This window comes from Hemiscyllium ocellatum, chromosome 11, assembly GCF_020745735.1.
Source record: "Hemiscyllium ocellatum isolate sHemOce1 chromosome 11, sHemOce1.pat.X.cur, whole genome shotgun sequence".
Classification (NCBI taxonomy): Eukaryota; Metazoa; Chordata; class Chondrichthyes; order Orectolobiformes; family Hemiscylliidae; genus Hemiscyllium; species Hemiscyllium ocellatum.
Window position 1 is genome coordinate 89,509,351 of NC_083411.1, and position 25,461 is coordinate 89,534,811.

At 41.9% G+C, this 25,461-nt stretch overlaps 1 protein-coding gene across 4 annotated transcripts in view; it reads right to left on the minus strand.

Annotated features, from left to right (window-relative positions):
* Positions 1 to 25,461, minus strand: part of LOC132820237 (ecto-NOX disulfide-thiol exchanger 2-like) — a 198,814-nt gene that overhangs the window by 18,918 nt on the left and 154,435 nt on the right. For all 4 annotated transcript variants that reach the window (XM_060832239.1, XM_060832237.1, XM_060832241.1 and 1 more), the window contains 4 exons: positions 20,449 to 20,563; positions 5,267 to 5,451; positions 779 to 886; positions 114 to 164 (listed from right to left, as the gene is read on the minus strand). In XM_060832239.1, coding sequence (XP_060688222.1) covers positions 114 to 164; positions 779 to 886; positions 5,267 to 5,451; positions 20,449 to 20,563 — 459 coding nt within the window. The remainder of the gene's footprint in view (positions 1 to 113; positions 165 to 778; positions 887 to 5,266; positions 5,452 to 20,448; positions 20,564 to 25,461) is intronic.

The following is a 25,461-nucleotide window of genomic DNA, read 5'->3' on the forward strand; positions in this document are numbered from 1 at the left end:
TTGGGTTAAAAAATCCTCAACGTTTTATGTTAATCTTGTATAGCGCTAAAATGAATAAATATGAATTGTAATACCTAGCAAATGAAGATCTATTTTAAAGAATAAGTACTCACAGTTATTTGGTTTTCACTTTCCTCCATATCTTGTCTACACACACACTCCTCCTAAATTTAAATAGCATAAATTAATTTGCCATACTGATAAAGTAACACAAGTCTCATTTTGCCATCCATTCTCATGAATTTCTAGTCATTTCCCTCTATGGTTAACTAACATATGGCTGATCAGTAACATTTATGTACAAAGCTATGAAAGCAGGTAGTGAAGCAGGAATAATCCCAAGGTCCAAGGTCATGCTAATGCTTTCGGGACCTGAGTTGAAATCTCATCATATTATAACTCTGGATGACACAAAATTAAAGGAGACAGTGAGGTCTGCAGATGCTGGAGATTATAGTTGAGAGGGTGATGCTGGAAAAGCACAGCAGGTCAGGCAGCATCTGTGGAGCAGGAAAATCAATAGTTCGGGCCTGAGCCAGACATCAGGAATGAGACTGGGACCCTCAGGGGTGGAGAGATAAATGGGGGCAGGGAGGTCTGAGAGTCTGGGGAGAAGGTAGCTGAGAGCGCAAAATTAAAGAGGCTGATAAACAACAAGGACTACAGAAGACCTCAGGGCAGCACAATATTATAAAGGATAGACAGATAGTAAATATAACTTGGCGTGGATAATAACCCTGAGATATGGAACTACAGGAAGCAGTTCCTGTGCTCTCACCTTCCTTTTAAGTGTTTCCAACAACATCTCTGCTTTCTGCTTTTCTTCCTTTGCCTTCTCAAATTCAGTTTCTTTCTTCTTGCATTCTTCTCTTAAGTTCAGAAGTTGCTGTTAATAATGAAGGAACAACAGGAAAAATTCACCAAATAAAATCATATTCTATTGTTCACAATTACATATTGTATTTTTCATCTTTTCCTTTTATAAAGACAGAAGAACACAATCATTGCACAAGTGATGATTGCATTGTTGATGGGCAAGTATGCTATCTACAAGACCAAAAAGCTGTTTTTGTATTAAAGCAGAATTTGTGGCCTTTATTTCAAAAGGGAATGGAGTTTAAAAATGCGGAGGTATTGCTAAAGCTGTTCAAGGCACACTATAACCACGCCTGAAATACTGTAAATGATTTTGGTCTCCTTATCTAAGTGAAAATGGACTGACATTGGAGGCAGAGCAAAGAAAATTTACTAGATTGATTCTGGATATGGAAGGATTTTTTTTAATGGGAGTGGTTGAGAAGATTGGGCTTGTATTCATTGGAGTTTAGAAGGACAGCGTACCCAAGGCAGCTTGGCAAAGTAAATGCTGAGAGGATGGTTACCCCTGTGGGAAAGCACAGGACCAGAGATCATAATCTTAGAATGAATGGTCACTCATTTAAATCAAAGATGAGGAGTTACTTTTTTTTCTCAGACGGCAGTTAATCTAGATGTTCAAGACTGGCTTGTTCAAAGTTGAGATAGACAGATTTTTGTCTAAGTGAATACAAGATTATGTTGAGAAGGCAGGAAAGTAGAGTTAAGGATTATTAGATCAGCCATGATCTTATTGAATAATGGAGATGACGTAATGGGCTGAATAGCTTACATTCTGCTCCTTGGTCTTATGGAATCCTGAGCATATCCAAATAATGTTATGGTATTCTGTAGTTTAGCAGAATAAATACAAAACAATCATCAAAATTATATTCTAAAATAAAGAAATTGATTGCTCCAGCAAGCTCTGATTTTTTTTTCACATGAAGAGACTTTCTGGTCGAGTTGTTATCTTATGTACATTCTCTGAAATAATTCATGTAGTTATAAGCCAAATCAATGACTGTCAACTTGAATTATAATGCTACAAAATGGGAGATACTATAATTTAAATGTGTTGTCTTCAAAATTTGTTTTTTTACTGTAGTACAAGATAGGATGATGCACTAGAACTCAAAAGTGTCCTTCTGCAATATATATTCACCTTTTCTGGACTGTTAGGAAAGTGAGAAGAGGTGAATAGTAATAATTCCCCAGTCCACTAAGTGGACATCCTGCTGATAGCTTTGTTTACTTGGAATATTCCCCAAGGTCTTCAGGTTATATAGAGAATCAAGCAGTGTAGTTTTGGGAATGGTTTTTCAATGATTGTCATATGCTTAACAATATCATTCTGACCTCTGCTACTCATATTTATAAAATATACTTGCAGATTTCATTAAAGCTCTTATAGGTTAACATTTCTAAGCTACACCAAATCGATGATTTATACAACACCTGACCACTACTCAATTTCATTTTCTCACTTCAATTGTTGGAATTTTCCAATCTATCTTGTTTAATAACATTTGCCCTACATGGAGGAGTCTACTTATTATAGTACTGAAGGTATTTACATGCACGCTTCCGAAAAGGTGAAACCAATCATGATCCAATATGACACTGCTCATTCCGAAGAAAATTACACATTGTGCTGTGAGCTTGTCAATCATCGTTGTGTTCAAGATAAGGAGATAAGCAGAGCAATCCCAAATCTTCATTTTTTTTGCTTGAGAGAGATGCAATACCTATTTAATTTTATGCCTGGCTAAAAAGGCAAAGCAATCTGATGTGTTACATTTCAAGCTTAAGTAAAGTCCTGGATTTTACTCTCAGGATGGATGGAAAGACTGGAAAACTCCCAGCTCTACAAACCTGACCTTTAAAAATGGCTGCCTGAACACTTCGGTTTTCTGTTCAGGGTGGGCAAACTCACAATAATGAAGGCTGCTGCCAATTGTGGAGATGAGTTGGACAGAATGCCTACACAGGATTGCGCAGTGGCAAAACTTTAACAAATAAAATAGAAAACATCACACTTTCTCTTCCTCAACTCCCAAAGCCTCCTCATACCATCTCATGCCCTCCTACAAAGTGCACAGCACCTCATGTTCTCCATGCCAAGGAATGCACTCCATTGGCCCCTCATACCAAACTCTGTTTCTTCATCCTCCGAAAGTCTTTTATAACTCCTATGCCAACTTATTGCCAATTCATGCCAACCCATGTCCTCCACTCACTGTCCTTTGCTATTACACCTCCCATGCCAACTCACTTAGTTAGCAGTATTGGCAGACCTCAGCAGCCATTAGATAAGTGGAAGTTTACTCCAAGTGTCTAATTCACATTTGTTAGTTCAGTTAGAGAATGGTGATTTGCCAGTGGAATGCAGAACAATGCCAACAGTGCGGTTTCAACTCCCACAGCAGCTCAGATCACCAGGAAGGTTGTACCTTCTCAATCTGTCCCCTGGCCTGAGAGGTGATGACCCTTGGGTTAAACCACCATCTGTTGTCTCTCTCTAATGAAACCCTATGGTCTTCCTGGGACTATGACGACAATTACAAATTGTATTAAAGTTCTGCCATTCGTACCTTCATCATTTGTGAATTTGATTATCTGTACACATCAACTCTGCTGTTCCAGGTACCATATTCATTACCATGTACAATTTTCAGAAAAATAGCAATTTTGGAGAAAATCTAAAATTAAAAATGGAGAGAGATATGGAAAGTGTTCATGATACCCTAATTTATTTTCTGGACTGGAGAGTGCTCACAATGCTTACATTGTCATGTTGTTGACTGGAGTATTCGCATAAGGATGCATATGGCTGTTACAATCATTGAATCCTGCTGGACAGCCTGATACGAAGGACAAGTAATACAATGTAATGTATTTCTTATTTTCAATGAGTTGCTTTCCTAACAGGATACCTTTCTAGGTTTTAGAATAGTGTTTTTTTTTATTGTATTTTATCTGTATACTTTATACATCAAGTTTTTCAATGTATGGAACCTATGCAGTTGATACCTATTGTAAAATATACCTGCTTTCGGGAAATGTTCCAAAGGGAAAAACAGGTGGAATTTACTGCAATGGTCAAAATAAGGTTGGGTTGGATTGGTTTGCAGCAGTTGGGAGCTCTATCTATCGGGGGTAGCTTGGAAGGAAGTGACTTTATTTGGGGTGGGGGAGAAAAAGGCTGCAAGTATGGTGAGAGAGTTTGGTAGCAGTGGGGATTTAGGACGTTTTAAGAGGGTGTGGGAAAGAGAAGGTCGTTGAGAGGTAGATGGGGTGGGGAGAAGGAGATAGCAAGAAAAGTTTGGAGGTGGTGGAGGCAGCTGCAAGAGGCTACAAATGAGGGTGAACAGTTTTAAGTCTGTCAAAAAGAATACTCAACTAACTGGGATCCAAGGAAATTTTAAATCATGGCATAATTAAATGGGGTTGCAAACAAATGTGGAATGTCTAGTTCAAGGTGGTACTAAGTTCAGAGCATATTCTTAGAAATGTAGTGGATCTCACTCCAATGAAAATTATATCAAATTTAAATCAAACATTGAAATCTAGATGCAATAAAAAGTAACTGCCAGTTTAAAATAATCCCAGCTTTGTGAATGGGATGGAAGTGCACGACCAGTGACCTCACCAATTTTGTCGTTTTTAGGGCAGTGCTTCCTAAACCTATCTTACTCTGACTCCATTTCAAGGAGCCAGTGAACTTTGGGAAGGGAAGGTGACAACCTATCACAGCAAGGGCAAGGGGTCAGCTTTTAGTGCCTCATAGATCACAACTCCAAAATTTCAGTTTGTATCCCCACTTTGGGTTCCAAACCATAGTTTGCGAAGTCCTGGTTTAGGATGTGTTTTCTTTTATGTAGAAGTGTGCCTCAGTTATGTTTAGAACCAACTTAATTGTTGTGGTGTCAGGGAAATTAATGATTTTACTGTGTGTTATGATTTTAAGTTTAATGGAAAGTTAATCATTGAGGTTATTAATGAATTCTACTAATTCTGCTTCTGTGCGGGTCCCCATGTGCCCATTGTTACTGTATGATTACTTCACTTAATAAGCAAAATGAATATGCTGCCCCTGAAAACACAAAAGCAGCCCCCAAAAGATCAAAACGTAGCCCTTGATGAGGAACCACATTCCAGGGCTACCAACTATAGGAGTGGAAGAAGCTGATGATTTAAATAACCAATTGCCTCCATGAACTGTACGTGCACAAGTGCTGATCTTACCCCACTCCTGACCCTGCAAAAGCGATGACCTAAAGAATGAGTAAAGAGGGTGTATGGTGATGTAGCTTAATTTGTTAATATACTTTCAGATGGTTTTCAAATATCAATAAGATTTTGAGATGAGTTTTTAAAAAAATTATTTTTGTACAAAAGAGATCAGTACCTGCTGCATCCCTTGCAATGTCTGCTGGAGTAGTTTTAGTTGCTGGTCCTTTGTAGTCTCTTCTTCAGTGTGGTAGAGCTTACCCTGTTCTTGTTTTAGTAAATCTACCTCATTTCTGTACGCATCCAGTTGCCAACGCAGACTGTCATTCTCTTGCTTCAGTGTTTCAGCCTGAGCAGCCAATGCTAAAATAGTGGTAAAAAAAATTAAAATTAACTTGAAAAAATTCTTAAATAGTGGTCTGGGGTTTCTGCATGTTTCCCATCAAGTTATTAATGCAATCTTATGATATTTCTGCCAAAATTTCTAAGTTTGCAGAATTTATAATATAGCATATTAAGTCTCTAACTACCCATGCTCATGTTTCCTTATTCAGTGTTTCTATTTTACTTTCTAATTGTGTTGGTTTGTTGGACAGGCAGACAAAATTCTGCACATAATTTTGTTTGCTGAACTGACAAGAACCAAAGGACATGGGCGCAGGGAAAAGGCATTCCAGCCAGCTCCAAAGACTTGAAATTAAAAGCTTCGGGTTCAGATGAAGTTGTAGCTCTAATTTGCTAATCAGTTAAACAACCAAAGACTTTTTCCAATCACAATTCACAGATATGAAGTAGTTGAATATGGCTCAAACTGTAGTCCAAAAGAATGTGGGACACATATAAATGTTTTAAATTACTTTAAAACAACTTAAATATAAAGTTCTGTTAACTTTGGAGTCATAGAGATGTTCAGCATAGAAACAGACCCTTAGGTCCAACTTGTCCATGCTGACCAGATATCCTAAATTAATCTAGTCCCATTTGCCAATACTTGGCCCATATTCCTCTAAACCCTCTGAGTCACGTACTCATTCAGATGCCTAAGCTATTCTATCTATTGCGCCATGAAACAGTAGTTCCAGCTATTTCACTTGTGGATCTTTCTTGTGTGGACAGCTTAGCTGTTCCTTGTTTTAGCCAGATTACTTTGATTCTGTAGACATACAGCTTCCCACACACATTGAAGTGACCTCGACTGAAGAGCTAGTGCTATAAAAGTCTCATTGCTAATAGTATGCAAATGATTAAGAAATTAATGAATTCAACCTGACTTAGCATGACTTAAGGATTTCGACACAAAATGCAGATTACAGTAACGTAGACCTTTCATAGAACATTACAGCGCAGTACAGGCCCTTCGGCCCTCGATGTTGCACCGCCCTGTCATTCTAATCTGAAGCCCATCCGACCTACACTATTCCATGTACATCCATATGCCTGTCTAATGACGACTTAAATGCACTTAAATTTGGCGAATCTACTATCGTTGCAGGCAAAGCATTCCATACCCTTACTACTCTCTGAGTAAAGAAGCTACCTCTGACATCTGTCTTATACCTATCTCCCCTCACTTTAAAGTTGTGTCCCCTCGTGTTTGCCGTCCCCATACTTGGAAAAAAGCTCTCCCTGTCCACCCCATCTAACCCTCTGATTATGTTATATGTCTCTATTAAGTCACCTCTCAACTTTCTTCTCTCTAACAAGAACAACCTCAAGGCCCTCAGCCTTTCCTCGTAAGACCTCCCCTCCATACCAGGCAACATCCTAATAAATCTCCTCTGCACCCTTTCCGAAGCTTCCACATTCTTCTTATAATGCAGTGACCAGAACTTTACACAATTTCCATTCTGCATTCAACTGTTAATTAATGTATTACAATGCATTGTAAATATTTGTACTGTAAAATAATGCAAAATTATGACTGTTTCATACTTTTATTTTAATTCACATCTATAACTGTTATTAATTGATAACTTTAAAGCACCTACTGTCATGATGTTTTTTCAATAAATCACAACTATGCTAGCATTACTTGTGTCATTTAATCATTTTCCACTCAAGCACTGTTTGGATCATTGTGCTAACTTTTTAGTTTGCCTGCTTGTTTTCTTTTTTCTTTCCCTAAGTTTTGAAATGATGGATCATCTGCAATTTTTTCCTCATTCTCATAATTGGTCTGTATCAGTAACACTCTGACACATCATAATAATTTCTGGGGATGTGAATAAATATGATGAACATTTTGCTGGACAAAAATAGATTCAAATCCTTAAGCCTGTTCCAACACAATATAAGATCATGACGATCTGTATCTTAATATCATTCCACTGAACTTGACTCTGTGTTCTTTTATACCTTTGTCTAGCAAAACTTGATCCATCACAGATTCAAAACTGTTAACTGACAAAGCATCAGCTGAATTTTGAGAAGGGGGGAGGGGGCTGGGGAAGTAGTGGGGGAAAGGTCTACATTTCTACCACACCTTGAGTTAAAAAAAAAGGAACTATAGAATGCTTACAAAAGAGGAGGCCGTAATTTGGCCCATTGTGCTTACTTTCTGCAAGAACAAGTCACGTAAATCCACACCCCAGTATTTCTCCATAGCCAAGCTATTTTGCCTTTTAAGATAACGGTATCCCTTTTCGAGGTTCTTATGGAACAGTAGTAATATTCATATTTCTCAACCAGAAGATATCTGTTCCAGGATGTTTGTCCAATGCAGTGTTTGTTACAATGTAGTGTTTGTTACAGTTCTTGCACGGTGTTTTTTTATATAACTTTGCACAAAATACCGTGCAAGTACTGTAGCAAACACTACATTGGACAGCCAGAAAACTAGCCACTAGGATACATGAACATCAACTAGCCACAAACAACATGATCCTCTCTCACTAGTATCCTTACATAAGATGAGGAAGGACACCACTTCGACTGAGACAACACATCCATCCTAGGACAAGCCAAACAGAGACATGCACCAGAAGTGCTAGAAGCATGGCATTTCAACTGGAATTCTATCAACAAACACATTGACTTGGACCCCATTTACCACGCTCTGAGAAAAAGAAGATAATGACATCACCACAGGAAATGTCATCACCAACACAAAGAAACCCAAACATATAGGTAGAAAGCAGGAAACATCAGCAGTGTTTCGTCCAGAGGCTCACTGGGGATGTCACCTAGTATGGTGATGAAACATTTGAAAATGAACCTTACAACTCAGCAAGCAAACCTACATCCAGAACCTCAAACTGAGTTACAAATCTTCTCAAAACTTGCTAATATCTGTTCAAATCCCACTTCCCCTGGAACTGTGTCGTAACATGTCTGACAAGTTGATTAATATAACTGTAATTCCTGTTTGAATGACATAATCAAATCCGACACCATCGCACTTAGGAAGTGCATTCCAGATCATAACCACTCGCTGCATAAAAAAGCTTTCATCATAATGCAATTAACTTTCTTATTTATGACATGAAAGCAGATAATTCTGCTACCATTTCTGCACCAGTTGAAATAGAACTATCCAACTTAACTCCCCTTTCCAGCTATTGATCTCACCCATGTTGGTTATGGAACTTCAAGTTGTGATGGTGTTGTGCATTTGAGAGATATGTTCTGCTCTATTTCACTTGCAGAGTGGAGTTGTCACAATGGTACCGATATATCTCCTGCAGCCAGACAGTTGGTAAAGAGCTTTGGATTCTTCCTGGATATTTTTTTAAACGCAAGACTAAAGAATCATGAGTGGGTGGGGTCAGGACTGTCAGATCTAGGCAGGTTTTTAGTTTTGCTTTCAGTTACTTGGGGAGGTTTCTGCTGGCTGCTGGAGCTAAACAGTTGAGTTCACTGCTACTAGAGTGAGTCTTAGACGAGGGACTGTCAATTAAAAATCAAAAAAGGCAGATTTTTTCTTTTGGTAGTTCTTTCTTCTGGACTGGAGAGATACAGCACATGAGAATCACAACTGTTTTACTGAATTGCACTTCTGCCAAAGGGTGTGTTTATATGCTACATATATTAGAACAGTTTGTGATTAATGGTTAAATAATCCATTATCTTGTTGAGTATTTCAATACATTTCTGCAAATTAGTTTGCTTCATTCTGAGTGTATTGTAAGAATAAAGTGCATTTTGATTAAACCTTAATGTTGGACTAATCAAACCATATCTGGAACGCAGCATTTTATTTTTGCCATCTGAAAAAGTATAAAGTTGGGTCCAGGCTCTCTCCATAATATACTTTGGGGTGTCTAATTTGGTCCATAATAAAGTACATAGCAACATTTTTTTCCACTGTAAGAGTTTCCCTCTCTACCACTCCACCAGGCAATGAATTACAGACCTGCATTGTTTTTTAGATGAGAAAATGTCTTTCCTCCGGTCAATTACTTTGAACTAATTTCCCCTGGTTACTTAACTTTACGTTGAGGGAAGCAGATTTTTGAATTCACTTGAGCCATGTGCCTCAATTTTATAAAGCCCAGCCTTCTGCCTTTCAAAACAAATAGCAACTCCAGTCTAGCCAGTCAATCCTCAAAGTTAAAGTTGTCCATTTCTGGAAAGATCCTTCCTCTATTGTGAGGCTCTATGTATTACTCTAAATGTGGTCTAACAAGTCACCTATGCAATTCCAGGATACTCTCATTGCGTTATATTCAATGTCTCCACTGATAAAGAAATGGGCATAATTGTTAACTAACCTCTATTCTAATTGGACTGTCTGTGATTTTATGGAATACCCCTTCTCCTAAACTTCAGCATCAATAGAAAAAGGTTCTCTCTATTTGCACCATCAATTCCTTTAAATTCCAAACAAGGCAATCAAGTTACTCTTGTATCACCTACACCCAGACAACACAAGCCTAGTTTTTGATACTTCTCTTCATAATCTCACCATAGGTGCCTGGGTAGTATTCTGATGAATCACTGCTGTAATCCTTCAAAGAACCGTGAATTTTGAGAAGGTGAACTGCTCAGGACATTATAATTCCATATACAGTCTTTTTGGGGTTTTGTACAGCTGTAGCACATCTTCATTCCCTTGATATTCTAGCTCTGTAGTTATAAATGTCAACATTCCATTAACTTCTCTGATATTTTGTACCCATTTGAATGATCTGAACTCAATGAGTTCTTTTTGAACCCTGCTTAAAAAAAAATTCAGGAACCTGGATTTGCTGGCTGTGTACCCATTCATTGCTCATGTCTAGCTGCTCTTGAGAAGTAATAGTGAGCTGCCAATTTGAACTTAATTGGTGTAGGTAGATCAATAATGCTGTTAAAGAAGAATAACAGGATTTTAACCTAGTAACAGTGAAGAAACAGATATATTTTCAAGTCAGGATGGCCAGTTGCTTGGAGGGGAAGTCACAGATACTTAGTGTTCGCAATGCATCTGCTAAGCTTGTCTTTCTAGATGGAGGTGATCAAGTTTAGGAAAGTGCTGGCTAAGGAAGCCTGGAGAATTTCTGCAGTTGTTTTGTAAATGGTACACACCACAGTTACTGTGAATTGATAGTAGGGGGAATGAATGTATGAGGTTGCAATGCCAATCAACCAAGCTGATTTACTCTGTCTGAAAGCTGTATTTATCCATGCAAGTGGCGAGTATTCCATTATGCTCCTGATTTGTACCTTGTCAATGAAGAACAGTGTTTGAGGAGTCAGGTGGTGAGATATGTGCTGCTGGATTCCACCTGTTTTGATAATCATACTAACATATGGCTCGTCCAGTTCACTTCCTAGTCACCGGTAACAATCAGAATGCTGGTGGTAGGGGATTCAGCAATAGTAATGCTATTAAATGCTCGGGAAAATAACCAGGTCATCTCTTGTTGAAGATCGTCATTGTCTAGAACTGTATGGCATCAACATTTCTTATCACTTCACAGCCCAAGCTCAGATATTATCGTGGTCCTGCTGCATTTGGACACCTGAGGAGTTGTGAATGAAGGTGAACACTAGGAAATCTTCGGTGAACATCTTCACTTCTGACCTAATAACGGAGGGAAGATCATTGATGAAGCAGTTGAAGATGGTTGGGCAGAGGACACTACCCTGAGGAACTCCTAGCGATGTATCCTGCAGCTGAGATAAGAGACCTTCAATATCATATTACATTAGCTGCTAAATCATTTTTTTCTTACAATTATATTAACAAAACCAGCCAAATTATTTATTTATCAATGCTCTTGTTGCTTCTGGAACATTTTATTCAAACATCTATTTTGAACACAAGAATTTCAACACCTTTCTGACTTCAACTATTCTGCTTTTTCTAATCATACTAAAGTTGAAATTTCATTACACAAATTTGATTGTACTATAAGCTTCCTTAATCTCTTTGGTAATACACTGTCACTTTATTGCTGTTACTAGCAGGCTTGAAGATAATTTCTGTTAAGAGTCATATCTGCTGTCTTATTCTTCATTCCGACCACCCAAGTTCCACTGATTGCTTTCACGAATGGTTCAATAATGGTTTGGTCATTCGCTATTTTTGTGTCACACATACAGATATGTGTCTCTCTCTCTCTCACACACACACACACACACCCACCCCAACTAGGAGTAGTAGGTCATTTAAGAGAATTACGGCTGATCTAATTTTAGCCTCAACTTAACATTCCCATCTACTCTTCCTTAACTCCCTCATCAGCTATGAATCTACCTATGTGGGCGGCAAGGTGGTACAGTGGTTAGCACTGCTGCCCCACAGTGCCAGAGACCCGTGTTCAATTCCTGCCTCAGGCGACTGACTGTGTGGAGTTTGCACGTTCTCCTCGTGTCTGCATGGGTTTCCTCTGGGTGCTCCGGTTTCCTCCCACAGTCCAAAGATGTGCGGGCCAGGGGAATTGCCCGTAGTGTTAGGTAAGAGGTAAATGTAGGGGTATGTGTGGGTTGCGCTTTGGCGAGTCGGTGTGGACTTGTTGGGGCCGAAGGGCCTGTTTCTACACTGTAAGTAATCTAATCTAATGTCTCCTTATGGAATTTAAATGATACCACCCCTACCCTTCTTCAGATTTCCAACTTTTGCAAGTCAATTTCTTATTGCTTTTAGTAATACATTTTCTTAGAAGTTAGGTCCCAAATAACAAAAAAAGGTAGCTGCAAATTGTAGAGAGAACTTAGTTCATTTTACAGAAAGTTACATGTATATAAAAACGTTTGCCTCATTCCATCAAAAGCTTTAAAAGTTCTCAGTTTAAGATCCCATTGATAAACATATTATGGTATCCTGGTAAAATCTTTATATACATGGGAAAAACACAACTGTACTTTTATAATTGGTAGACTTTGTAAATAGCATGCCAATATCACTGAAGAATGGCCATTTTGCCAGCAAATAGTACCATAGTGACACAAGCTGCAACTATAGGTCGCTCTGTTCTAACATGCATTTTGTCATCACAAATTTTCTGTAATGTGTTTGATGAATTGGGATTGCTGTGTCGACAGCGCAAACTTTTAAAATGTGCACTGACTGTAAAGCCATTACAGTGCCAACATGAAGCTCTGTTTCTAAATCATAATGTACCTATAACGTGGGGTTACACAAGAACTGACTGGACTTAAAACGGGAGCACATGATTACTTGTTACAAGTCAATACACAGTTGATTGAGGAGATGAGTGCAAGCTCAAAGTATAGAATAAGTTGAAACCTGCTGGGAGAAAAGCATTTTTCGTAGCCTCCATTAAGTCTATTGTAGATGGGTTTATTCATCAGCAAGATGTCTTTGTACATGAAATACTTAACAACATAATTGCAAGAATTGCAATACATTTTCAGAAGCGGAAAAGATGAATTGTTGAACATTAGCCAAGTCATCATTCAGCTCAGAAAAAATGCTAGATGGGAAACAATTAAACTGTTTCAGAAAGCAAGTGTAATCAGAACATAATATAATAGATGCCCAATATTTCATGTTGCGGTTATTGGTAATTCATCACATTGCTTTCAGTCAATATAGAGATATTCATATTTATATAGCTCACTCAAATTATATCATTTCAATGACTACCACTAAAATACTTTTTCACGCTGTAAAACAACATTTTCTCTACTACATCTCCAAAATTTATAGATGCTGCCAAAATAAAATGGGCCTTGGGAACTAATGACTTTCTCACTCCAACCTTTTCCCTTATTTTCTTTTCTCAAACACTGATTGGCTTCCAGGACTGCACCGTGAACACTGCTAACCTGATGTCTCATCCAACTTTTTTTTGTGCATTCAAGCAATGTGCACTCTGATGGTTAGGCCAACATTTGTTGCCTGCCTCGAATTGTTGTTGAGAAAGTGTTGCCTTTGTGCCAGCGGTAACAAATCATCAACTGGCATGCTACCTCCCACCATCTCACTAGATCTCCCTATATTTACCCAGGAGCACAGTAAAATCTGGGCCATTGTTATAAATGGGTCATAAAACAAAAAAAATGCAGTTAGAAATAACAGATTATCATACTTGTGACATCATTTACATCCAATGAGGGAGATCCCCAATTTGTCTTGAATTTATCTTCTGAAAATCCATTGAAAATATGTTAAAAGTTTCACATCTGCATTTATAATTAAACATTTTCTGTTATAAATTTCAATGTCAACACCTTTATTGGCTGCTTGTGTAAATTTGTAATGTTACAAGGAAATTTAATCCCAGAAATGGTAGTATGGCATCACTACCAGGAGATAGAAGTACAACATTAATTACTTTCACAGCCTTCATCAGTGAGGCATAATGATCTAAAAACACCTGATTTTGATATCTTGTCACTGGAAACTGGTATTTTACAAATGAAAAATCCACAGTACAGGTGGTGGCTAGTCAGCATATCGCGTGTATGCCAGCTCTCTGAATTCATAAATTTCCATATTTCCCACAACTATACACTTTTGCCTTAGTCCTCCAATTATTTCTTCTTCAGTGTATGATCCAACCCTCCTTTGAAAGCCATAATTGAATCTGCCACTACCACTTTCTCAGACTGTACATTAGAGATTTTAACCACCTGCTGCATATTTTTCCTCATATCACCTTTGCTTTTTTTGCCAATTATCTGAGATTAGTGTGCTCCAGTTCTCAACTGTTCAACAATAAGAACAATCTCTCCCTATTTACTCTGTGTAGACAAATCAACATTTTGAATACCTCTATCAAAGTTCCTCTCAGCCATCTTATCTCCAAAAGTGAACAGTCCAAAATTTTCCAATCTTTTGATAAAACTGAAGCTCCTGAAGGCTTGGAACATTCTTGTGAATCTTTTCTGCACTTTCCCTAATGACCTCACTGTCTTTCTAAAGTGCAGCACCCAGAACTGGATGCAATATTTTAAATTAGATTTAAGTTGAAATTTTAAATTGTCATAATTTCCTTGCTTTTCAATCCTATACCCCTATTTCTAAAGCTCAGGATCCCACAAGTTTTATTAACTGCTTCCCAAACTTTTCCAGCCACCTTCAAAGATTTACTGGCATAGTGACACAAACTTATACTTTTCTGGCACTTTCAAGTATGGCATTCTTAAACATGATGAATGTGCTATACAACGAATACATATTCCCTGCATACCACAGGATTACTAATTTTGTATCTAAAGTGCAGTACAGCATAATAAAGATAACATCAAATCTAAGTTGGACTGGCTTTTCGATTGAAAATGCAATTTTCAACAACTTTTGCATCATTTCAACAATTGTGAATTAGATTCACAAAATTCACAAAAAATGGTCACGTTAGTTAGTGACTTAAAACTCAAGGACACAGGTGAATGTTCCATTTTTCCTTATGCTTATATTAACTATTTTCACAATTATTACTGAATCAATATCCATGACTTACCAAAACATTGCATTTCAAACTCACTTTAATTTGTGTGTCCTGGCCATCAACCCTTCATGGAAAAAGTGAGGTCTGCAGATGCTGGAGATCAGAGCTGAAAATGTGTTGCTGGTTAAAGCGCAGCAGGTCAGGCAGCATCCCAGGAACAGGAAATTCGAATTTCCTGTTCCTGGGATGCTGCCTGACCTGCTGCGCTTTAACCAGCAACACATTTTCAGCATCAACCCTTCATCCATAGGAAACATTTTCTTTTAAATCTACTAATCTCTAACATTTAATGATTTTAAAGGCCTCAACCAAATCCACTCTGTGCTCTGTTGAGAAATAACTTCACCTTCTCCAGTTTATCATTGTTGGTTTTATGCTTGAAACCATTGTAGTAAATTTCCTCTGTATACACTCTAAAAGCCTTATGTCCATCACAATACTGCATCTACAGCTGAACTAGTCCAACATGAATTCCTGGGTTTATCTGTAAATTCTGTCTCTAATTATAAAGCCCAGGAGTCCCTATTATTTATTAACTGCTTTATTAAGCAGTTCCACCATCGTCAGTGATTTCGACATAAAGATGGCCTCAAATCCATAAGATTTAAGAGCAGAAGCAGCATTTGGCCGGTCAAGACTGCTTCAGTATTCAATTAGATAATGGTTAATCTGGTAATTCTCAACTTCACTCTCCTGCTTTTTCCACATATCCATTGATCCCCTTACAGATGAAAAATTTACCTCAGCCATGAGTGTACTTAATAATCCAGCCTCTACATCAATCTGTGATAATGTGAAGATGCTGTGGCTTTAAGAGGTGCGTCTTGTCCTGGTTTCTTTTGGAAAGACTGGGGGACAGGTCTGGAGTGGTCTGTGAGAAGGTAAACAATTTGTGAAGCTTTGGGTTTTATTTTTCAAAATGTTAGAATAGAAGCAGCCAGAGTTCTCACCAATCCAGGATTTTGGTTCGCTTTCAGCAGTTGTTACTGGGATCTCAAAGAGGTTGGAATACTGTGGATCTCTCCTGGTTACTAAACTCTCTTTCTTCGAATAGTCTTTTCTTGTTCTTCCCTCCTGGATTTGTCTTTTTGCCAAGGGTGTGTTTATGGGATGTTAGTACATTGGAACAGTGAGTGGATATTTTTAGTTCAGAGAAATTAACTGAATTACAACAGAAAGATGAAAAACTGAAGAAGTTCTATCAAAATCTTGATGAGGAAATGAAGACAATCATATATTTAGGCGGAAATGGGCAGAAGTTGATCAACCTGCACTACTGGTGAGTTATAGAAAGCAAGTGTTGTGGGTAGCACATGAATTACCAACAGGTGGTCATTTGGGTATAAGAAAACTCAGGAGAAAGTGAGGTCTGCAGATGCTGGAGATCAGAGCTGAAAATGTGTTGCTGGAAAAGCGCAGCAGGTCAGGCAGCATCCAAGGAGCAGGAGATTCGACGTTTCGGGCATAAGCTCTTCTTCAGGAATGAGGAGAGTGTGCCAAGCAGGCTAAGATAAAAGGTAGGGAGGAGAGACTTGGGGGAAGGGCGATGGAGATGTGATAGGTGGAAGGAGGTCAAGGTGAGGGTGATAGGCCGGAGTGGGGTGGGGGCGGAGAGGTCAGGAAGAAGATTGCAGGTTAGGAAGGCGGTGCTGAGTTCGAGGGATTTGACTGAGACGAGGTGGGGGGAGGGGAAATGAGGAAACTGGAGAAATCCCAGGAGGGCCAGTTCCAATACCGTACAGCCCAGATGGCCTGAGGTGGTTGGAGGGTTCCCAGGTGGAAGATGAGGCGCTCTTCCTCCAACCGTCGTGTTGTTATGGTCTGGCGATGGAGGAGTCCAAGGACCTGCATGTCCTTGGTGGAGTGGGAGGGGGAGTTAAAGTGTTGAGCCACTGGGTGGTTGGGTTGGTTGGTCCAGGTGTCCCAGAGGTGTTCTCTGAAACGTTCCGCAAGTAGACAGCCTGTCTCCCCAATATAGAGGAGGCCACATCGGGTGCAGTGGATGCAATAGCTGATGTGTGTGGAGGTGCAGGTGAATTTGTGGCGGATATGGAAGGATCCCTTGGGGCCTAGGAGAGAAGTAAGAGAGGAGGTGTGGGCGCAAGTTTTGCATTTCTTGTGGTTGTAGGGGAAGGTGCAGGGAGTGGAGGTTGGGTTGGTGAGGGATGTGGACCTGACGAGGGAGTCACGGAGGGAGTGGTCTTTTCGGAATGCTGATAGGGGAGGGGAGGGAAATATATCCCTGGTGGTGGGGTCCGTTTGGAGGTGGCGGAAATGACGGCAGATGATACGCTGTATATGGTGGTTGGTGGGGTGGTAGGTGAGAACCAGTGGGGTTCTGTCCTGGTGGCAGTTGGAGGGGCGGGGCTCAAGGGTGGAGGAGATGCGGTGGAGGGCATCGTTGATCACGTCTGGGGGAATCTGCGGTCCTTGAAGAAGGAGGCCATCTGGGCTGTACGGTATTGGAACTGGTCCTCCTGGGAGCAGATGCGGCGGAGACGAAGGAATTGGGACTATGGGATGGCGTTTTTACAGGGGGCAGGGTGGGAGGAGGTGTAGTCTAGGTAGCTGTGGGAGTCAGTCGGTTTATAGTAGATGTCCGTGTTGATTCGGTCGCCCGAGATAGAAATGGAAAGGTCTAGGAAGGGGAGGGAGGAGTCTGAGATGGTCCAGGTGAATTTGAGGTCGGGGTGGAAGGTGTTGGTAAAGTGGATGAACTGTTCAACCTCCTCGTGGGAGACGAGGCAGCGCCGATACAGTCATCGATGTAGCGGAGGAAAAGGTGGGGGGTGGTGCCAGTGTAGTTGCGGAAGATGGACTGTTCCACATATCCTACGAAGAGGCAGGCATAGCTGGGGCCCATTCCGGTGCCCATGGCAACTCCTTTAGGTTTGGAGGAAGTGGGAGGATTGGAAAGAGAAGTTGTTCAGGGTGAGGACCAGTTCAGTCAGTCGAAGGAGGGTGTCATGGGAAGGGTACTAGTTGGTGCGGCGGGAAAGGAAGAAGCGGAGGGCTTTGAGTCCTTCGTGATGGGGGATGGAGGTGTACAGGGACTGGATGTCCATGGTGAAGATAAGGCGTTGGGGACCGGGGAAGCGAAAATCATGGAGGAGGTGGAGGGCGTGGGTGGTGTCCCGAACGTAGGTGAGGAGTTCTTGGACTAAGGGGGACAGGACCATGTCGCGGTATGCGGAGATGAGTTCGGTGGGGCAGGAGCAGGCTGAGACAATGGGTCGGCCGGGGCAGTCAGGTTTGTGGATTTTGGGCAGGAGGTAGAAATGGGCGGTGCGGGGTTGTGGGACTAAGAGGTTAGAGGCGGTGGATGGGAGATCCCCTGAGGTGATGATGTTATGGATGGTCTGGGAGATGATGGTTTGGTGGTGGGAGGTGGGGTCATGGTCAAGGGGGCAGTAGGAGGAGGTGTCAGCGAGCTGATGTTTAGCCTCAGCGGTGAAAAGGTCGGTACGCCAAACTACTACCGCGCCTCCCTTGTCTGCTGGTTTGATGGTGAGGTTGGGGTTGGAGCGGAGGGAGTGGAAGGCTGCATGTTCCGAGGGTGAGAGGTTGGTGTGGGTGAGAGCGGTGGACAGGTTGAGGCGGTTAATGTCGCGGCGGCAGTTGGCTATAAAGAGATCAAGGGCGGGTAAGAGGCCAGCACGGGGCGTCCAGGTGGATGGGGTGTGTTGGAGGCGGGAGAAGGGGGCATCAGAGGGTGGGCGAGAATCTTGGTTGAAGAAGTAGGCATGGAGGCAAAGGCGGCGGAAGAATTGTTCAATGTCTCACCGCATGTTGAACTCGTTAATCCGAGAGCGTAGGGGAATGAAGGTGAGGCCTCTGCTGAGGACTGATCTTTCCTCAGAGAGGGGAAGGTCTGGAGGGATGGTGAAAACACGGCAGGGCTGGGAGCTAGGACCTGCTGTGGGGCTGGAGCTGGGAGTGGGGGCGGGGTTAGGAGCGGGGGCGAGGACAGAGATCGGCGTGGGGATTCGATTGAATTTTGCCAGACATACCAAAAGTGTCAGGAAACTGGAAAACAGAATCAAAAGGCGGTGTGCTAGAAAAGCACAGGCGGAGGCAACATCAGGAAGAGCTTATGCTTGAAATGTCAACTCTCCTGCTCCTCAGATGCTGCCTGACTGCCTGTGCTTTTCCAGCACCACACGTTTTGACTCTGACCTCCAGCATCTGCATTCCTCGCTTTCTTCTAGGTAACTGGAAAACCTCAGGTAATGATAAGACCAGCACCTTCAAACTTACTCCTTCATTTGAGGAACCTTTTACAAGGGTCTTAATTGATTCCATAGAACCTCTACCTAAAACAAACGGGAATCAGTATTTGTTGACCATAATGAATATGTCTAATAGATTTCCAGAGGCCATCTCATTATGTAGTATCACAGCTAAAAAGAATCAATATAATGTATACATATTGTGTACTAATAGAGTAAGAGCAAGGGTTTAAAAATGAAGTCATCTATCATTTATTGATCGTTCATGATGGATATCTTTATGGGCTGTCACTACTTTGGAACAATTAGTAATAGTTACCGGATCATTATTATGTTAAGCTTTTCAATAGAGTCAAGTTATTCCACATTCTTTCTCTTGTTGTATTTTAACTAGTATTTGAATAAATTGTGTTTTTCTTAATATTGAGTAGTTTGACCAATCTAATTGCATCTAGAACATGGCACCCCACATTTATCTTGAAATGAAGAAAATATTAGGGTCTAGGCTACCTTCTTAATATATTTTGAGGGGGTTTGTTCCATAATAGTAAGGAATTTTACAGATTAGCCCCATCAGAAGAAATTTGTTCTCATCCAGGTTCCTTTCTTTTCACTTATCTCTTCTCGAACTTAAAATTGGATCATTTAACCTGCAGTGACTTTCCCCATTTGACCAAAATAGAACAATTCACTCTTCTCATATTAAATCCTATTTGTTACTTGTTCATCTATTCCACCAGTCCACATCATGTTGAAATCTATTACTGGCTTCCTTGCTGTTTACTATGTTTCTATGTATCGTATCAACTGCATATTTCAAAATTAAGTTCAAGTTCAAGTCAGCCATGCATATCAAATGTGTTGGTAGTAATACTGAACCATGACAAACTCCAATTTGAAAATTAGCACAATATGTTTTTCTTTAGTTAATCTTATATCCATGGTGCTCCTGCTTTTTTACAGGAACGGTGTTCTCCCTAAGCCTCGCTGCTCATTTAAGGTCTTCCTTTAAAATCTAGCCGTTTGACCAAACTTTTGTCTACCCATTCTGTTATATCCTTGTGTGGTCTGGTGTCAATTTTTGTCTGATTAGCTGAGAATCATTGCGCAATGTTCTATCATGTTGAATAGAAGCAATTTAAGTACAAGCTGTTGTTGCTGCTGTCAAATGCAGTAAGTAGCCTTAAAAATCTCAAAACATTAAGGTATGACTACTATCCACACAATAGTCCAATTAAAAATAAAGTGTGACAATACATATTGGAATGACACATCATCACAGCATCTCCTACCCGATTCATCTGTAATTGTGTTCTTTGGCAGTTCTTCCACATCGTCATCAGACATTTCCATTTCTTCTTCACGGCGAATACCCATTAGCTCATCATTATGTATGTTGCGAATTTCCTGAGGATGTGGACAGAAGCTTTTGATTGATTTCACAAGGAGAACTCCATGAGCAAAACTGGCTGATATGCTAATGATCTAAACCCACTATCTCTTTTTGGCAAGTTTGATATAAATTTGCAGAGAACTGAGGGAACAATTTTCAAAATACTTGTCATTTTGGAAAACTACTCAACCAAATTACATTTCAAACCTGAATAGTACAGACAGTAAATTTTCTGAAAGCATAAACAACATTTTGTAAAAATAATTTATCACTCAAAATTCTATGGGCTTATCGTCACAGGGATTTCAATAATACTCTTACAGCAGGTATTTTAAGGTTGGTAAACATCAGTCTTCCTAAAGAAACAGATGTTAGATTCTTAAAATACACACTTTCTTAAAAAGAAAGTAGAATGAATAGAACAAACCATTAAAAACATACTCTTCATTCCTCCTTTTGAATGAGATACATTATAAGCCACATGAACCAGTTATTTAAACTCACTTTTCTTTCCCCCTTAAAGCAGACAAATTGAGCTTTCCCCTATTCTTCATCACTTTCATTTTATACAAATTTAACTTGTTTACAGTACAATCAATCAGTAGTTGTGCTTCACTCTATTTGCAGGAGCCGTGCTGGACTGGGTGGACCAAGTGAAAATTCACACAACACCAGGTTATAGTCCAACAGGTTTATTTGAAAGCACTAGCTTTCGAAGCGCTGCTCTCCTTCATCAGATGTTCCTTCGTAAGGGCAGGTTAACAAGCTGCTTACCACACAGTCCTTTGGTCAAGAAGCATAGGACACCCTATATCTTCCTAAAGATGCCTCTCAACTACTAAAGATGTATGTTATTGAAAATGGGCTTACCTTTGATGTACAGGTCATTTTAGAGGAACACAAGTTGATAACCCAGAATTAAGAGGAATAAAGCACACTTTTTAAAATAATAAGGCCAGTTCTACCCATTATCCTGCACTTGAATTCCTTCTGAAATTAGATCAATTTGTACTCACCAATTTTCTAGCGCAGACGGAAAGAGAAGACTACAATGATATTAATTAACAATAAAACGCTTTCAAAGATGAGGATGCATCTACTTTACTGAGACAGTTTATGGAGATAACACTGATAAGTAAAGATATTATTTAATGAGAAGTATGACAAAGGATGTTGGTGAACATATACCATACCATCTCCAGCCTCTTAACTGTGGATGTGCTTTACGATATCTTGTGAATAATCCAAATTAACTTACCTTAATGGTTATAATCACCCTGGACACTTTTTTAAAAATTCAGTGGGAGTGCACTGAAAACAATGTAATTGTTTTAATTATTTTTGGAGTTACTTTTCAAGACCTTTACAATACTCCAAATGTAAACCTAAATTTTGGAAGTGTGGTGGCACAGTCAATTAAGGACATCTGGAAGATGGGCTTCTCCAGATAATGAAAAAAAGGTGAGTTACCTCACTTTATTATTTTGTGAGGAATTCTCATGGAAAATGACTGAGAAGTTGCCAAACTATTTCTTGAGGTCTTAAATCAACAGCATAAAGTGACTAAATATGATACTGGCAGCTTAATTTAGAAAGCCCAAAACAAAATAAAGGGAATTCAGGGTAACTAATGTTGATCCAAGGCAGAAGAAATCGTTGAACTAGAAGGTAAAAAGTTATGCTTTAAATGAACTTGGAATACTTGGAGTAATTCCACTCTGTCGGAGGTTTATAAAATCATGACAGGCATAGATAAGGTGAATAGCCAAGGTCCTTTCCCAACGGCAGAATAGTCCAAAACTAAGAGAGATAGGTTTAAGGAGAGGGGGATTTAAAACGGACCTGAGGGGCAATGTTTTCCACACAGAGGATGATACGTATATGGAATGAGCTGCCAGAGGTAGTAGTAGAGGTGCAAATGTGTTGCTGGTCAAAGCACAGCAGGCCAGGCAGCATCTCAGGAATAGAGAATTCGACGTTTCGAGCATAAGCCCTTCATCAGGAATAAGAGAGAGAGAGAGCCAAGCAGGCTAAGATAAAGGGTAGGGAGGAGGGACTAGGGGGAGGGGCGATGGAGGTGGGATAGGTGGAAGGAGGTCAAGGTGAGGGTGATAGGCCGGAGTGGGGTGGGGGCGGAGAGGTCAGGAAGAGGATTGCAGGTTAGGAGGGCGGTGCTGAGTTGAGGGAACCGACTGAGACAAGGTGGGGGGAGGGGAAATGAGGAAACTGGAGAAATCTGAATTCATACCTTGTGGTTGAAGGGTTCCCAGGCGGAAGATGAGGCGCTCCTCCTCCAGCCGTCGTGTTGTTGTGTTCTGCCGGTGGAGGAGTCCAAGGACCTGCATGTCCTCGGTGGAGTGGGAGGGAGAGTTAAAGTGTTGAGCCACGGGGTGATTGGGTTGGTTGGTTCGGGCGGCCCGGAGGTGTTCTCTGAAGCGTTCCGCAAGTAAGCGGCCTGTCTCCCCAATATAGAGGAGGCCACATCGGGTGCAGCGGATGCAATAGATGATGTGTGTGGAGGTACAGGTGAACTTGTGGCGGATATGGAAGGATCCCTTGGGGCCTTGGAGGGAAGTGAGTGTGGAGGTGTGGGCGCAAGTTTTACATTTCCTGCGGTTGCAGGGGAAGGTGCCGGGGGTGGAGGTTGGGTTGGTGGGGGGTGTGGATCTGACGAGGGAGTCACGAAGGGAGTGGTCCTTGCGGAACGCTGATAGGGGAGGGGAGGGAAATATATCCTTGGTGGTGGGGTCCGTTTGGAGGTGGCGGAAATGGCGGCGGATGATACGTTGTATGCGGAGGTTGGTGGGGTGGTAGGTGAGAACCAGTGGGGTTCTGTCTTGGTGGCGGTTGGAGGAGCGGGGCTCAAGGGCGGAGGAGCGGGAAGTGGAGGAGATGCGGTGGAGGGCATCGTCGATCACGTCTGGGGGGAATCTGCGGTCCTTGAAGAAGGAGGCCATACCTCGACACGGTCCTGTCCCCTTTAGTCCAAGAACTCCCCACCTACGTTCGGGACACCACCCACGCCCTCCACCTCCTCCAGGATTTTCGCTTCCCCGGTCCCCAACGCCTTATTTTCACTATGGACATCCATTCCCTGTACACCTCCATCCCCCATCACGAAGGACTCAAAGCCCTCCGCTTCTTCCTTTCCCGCCGCACCAACCAGTACCCTTCCACTGACACCCTCCTTCGACTGACTGAACTGGTCCTCACCCTGAATAACTTCTCTTTTCAATCCTCCCACTTCCTCCAAACTAAAGGAGTTGCCATGGGCACCCGCATGGGCCCCAGCTATGCCTGCCTCTTCGTAGGATATGTGGAACAGTCCATCTTCCGCAACTACACTGGCACCACCCCCCACCTTTTCCTCCGCTACATCGATGACCGTATCGGCGCTGCCTCGTGCTCCCACGAGGAGGTTGAACAGTTCATCAACTTTACTAACACCTTCCATCCCGACCTGAAATTCACCTGGACCATCTCAGACTCCTCCCTCCCCTTCCTAGACCTCTCCATTTCTATCTCGGGCGACCGACTCAACACAGACATCTATTATAAACCGACTGACTCCCACAGCTACCTGGACTACACCTCCTCCCACCCTGCCCCCTGTAAAAATGTCATCCCATACTCCCAATTCCTTCGTCTCCGCCGCATCTGCTCCCAGGGGGACCAATTCCAACACCGCACAGCCCAGATGGCCTCCTTCTTCAAGGACCGCAGATTCCCCCCAGACGTGATCGACGATGCCCTCCACCGCATCTCCTCCACTTTCCGCTCCTCCGCCCTTGAGCCCGCTCCTCCAACCGCCACCAAGACAGAACCCCACTGGTTCTCACCTACCACCCCACCAACCTCCGCATACAACGTATCATCCGCCGCCATTTCCGCCACCTCCAAACGGACCCCACCACCAAGGATATATTTCCCTCCCCTCCCCTATCAGCGTTCCGCAAGGACCACTCCCTTCGTGACTCCCTCGTCAGATCCACACCCCCCACCAACCCAACCTCCACCCCCGGCACCTTCCCCTGCAACCGCAGGAAATGTAAAACTTGCGCTCACACCTCCACACTCACTTCCCTCCAAGGCCCCAAGGGATCCTTCCATATCCGCCACAAGTTCACCTGTACCTCCACACACATCATCTATTGCATCCGCTGCACCCGATGTGGCCTCCTCTATATTGGGGAGACAGGCCGCTTACTTGCGGAACGCTTCAGAGAACACCTCCGGGCCGCCCGAACCAACCAACCCAATCACCCCGTGGCTCAACACTTTAACTCTCCCTCCCACTCCACCGAGGACATGCAGGTCCTTGGACTCCTCCACCGGCAGAACACAACAACACGACGGCTGGAGGAGGAGCGCCTCATCTTCCGCCTGGGAACCCTTCAACCACAAGGTATGAATTCAGATTTCTCCAGTTTCCTCATTTCCCCTCCCCCCACCTTGTCTCAGTCGGTTCCCTCAACTCAGCACCGCCCTCCTAACCTGCAATCCTCTTCCTGACCTCTCCGCCCCCACCCCACTCCGGCCTATCACCCTCACCTTGACCTCCTTCCACCTATCCCACCTCCATCGCCCCTCCCCCTAGTCCCTCCTCCCTACCCTTTATCTTAGCCTGCTTGGCTCTCTCTCTCTCTTATTCCTGATGAAGGGCTTATGCTCGAAACGTCGAATTCTCTATTCCTGAGATGCTGCCTGGCCTGCTGTGCTTTGACCAGCAACACATTTGCAGCTGTGATCTCCAGCATCTGCAGACCTCATTTTTTACTCGTAGTAGTAGAGGTGACTACATTTAGAAAATTTAATGGGCATTTGGACAGATAGACAGATAGAAAATGTTTAAAAGGATATGGGTCAAATGTAGGCAAATGGACCAATTCAGTTTAGGAATCATGGTTGGCAT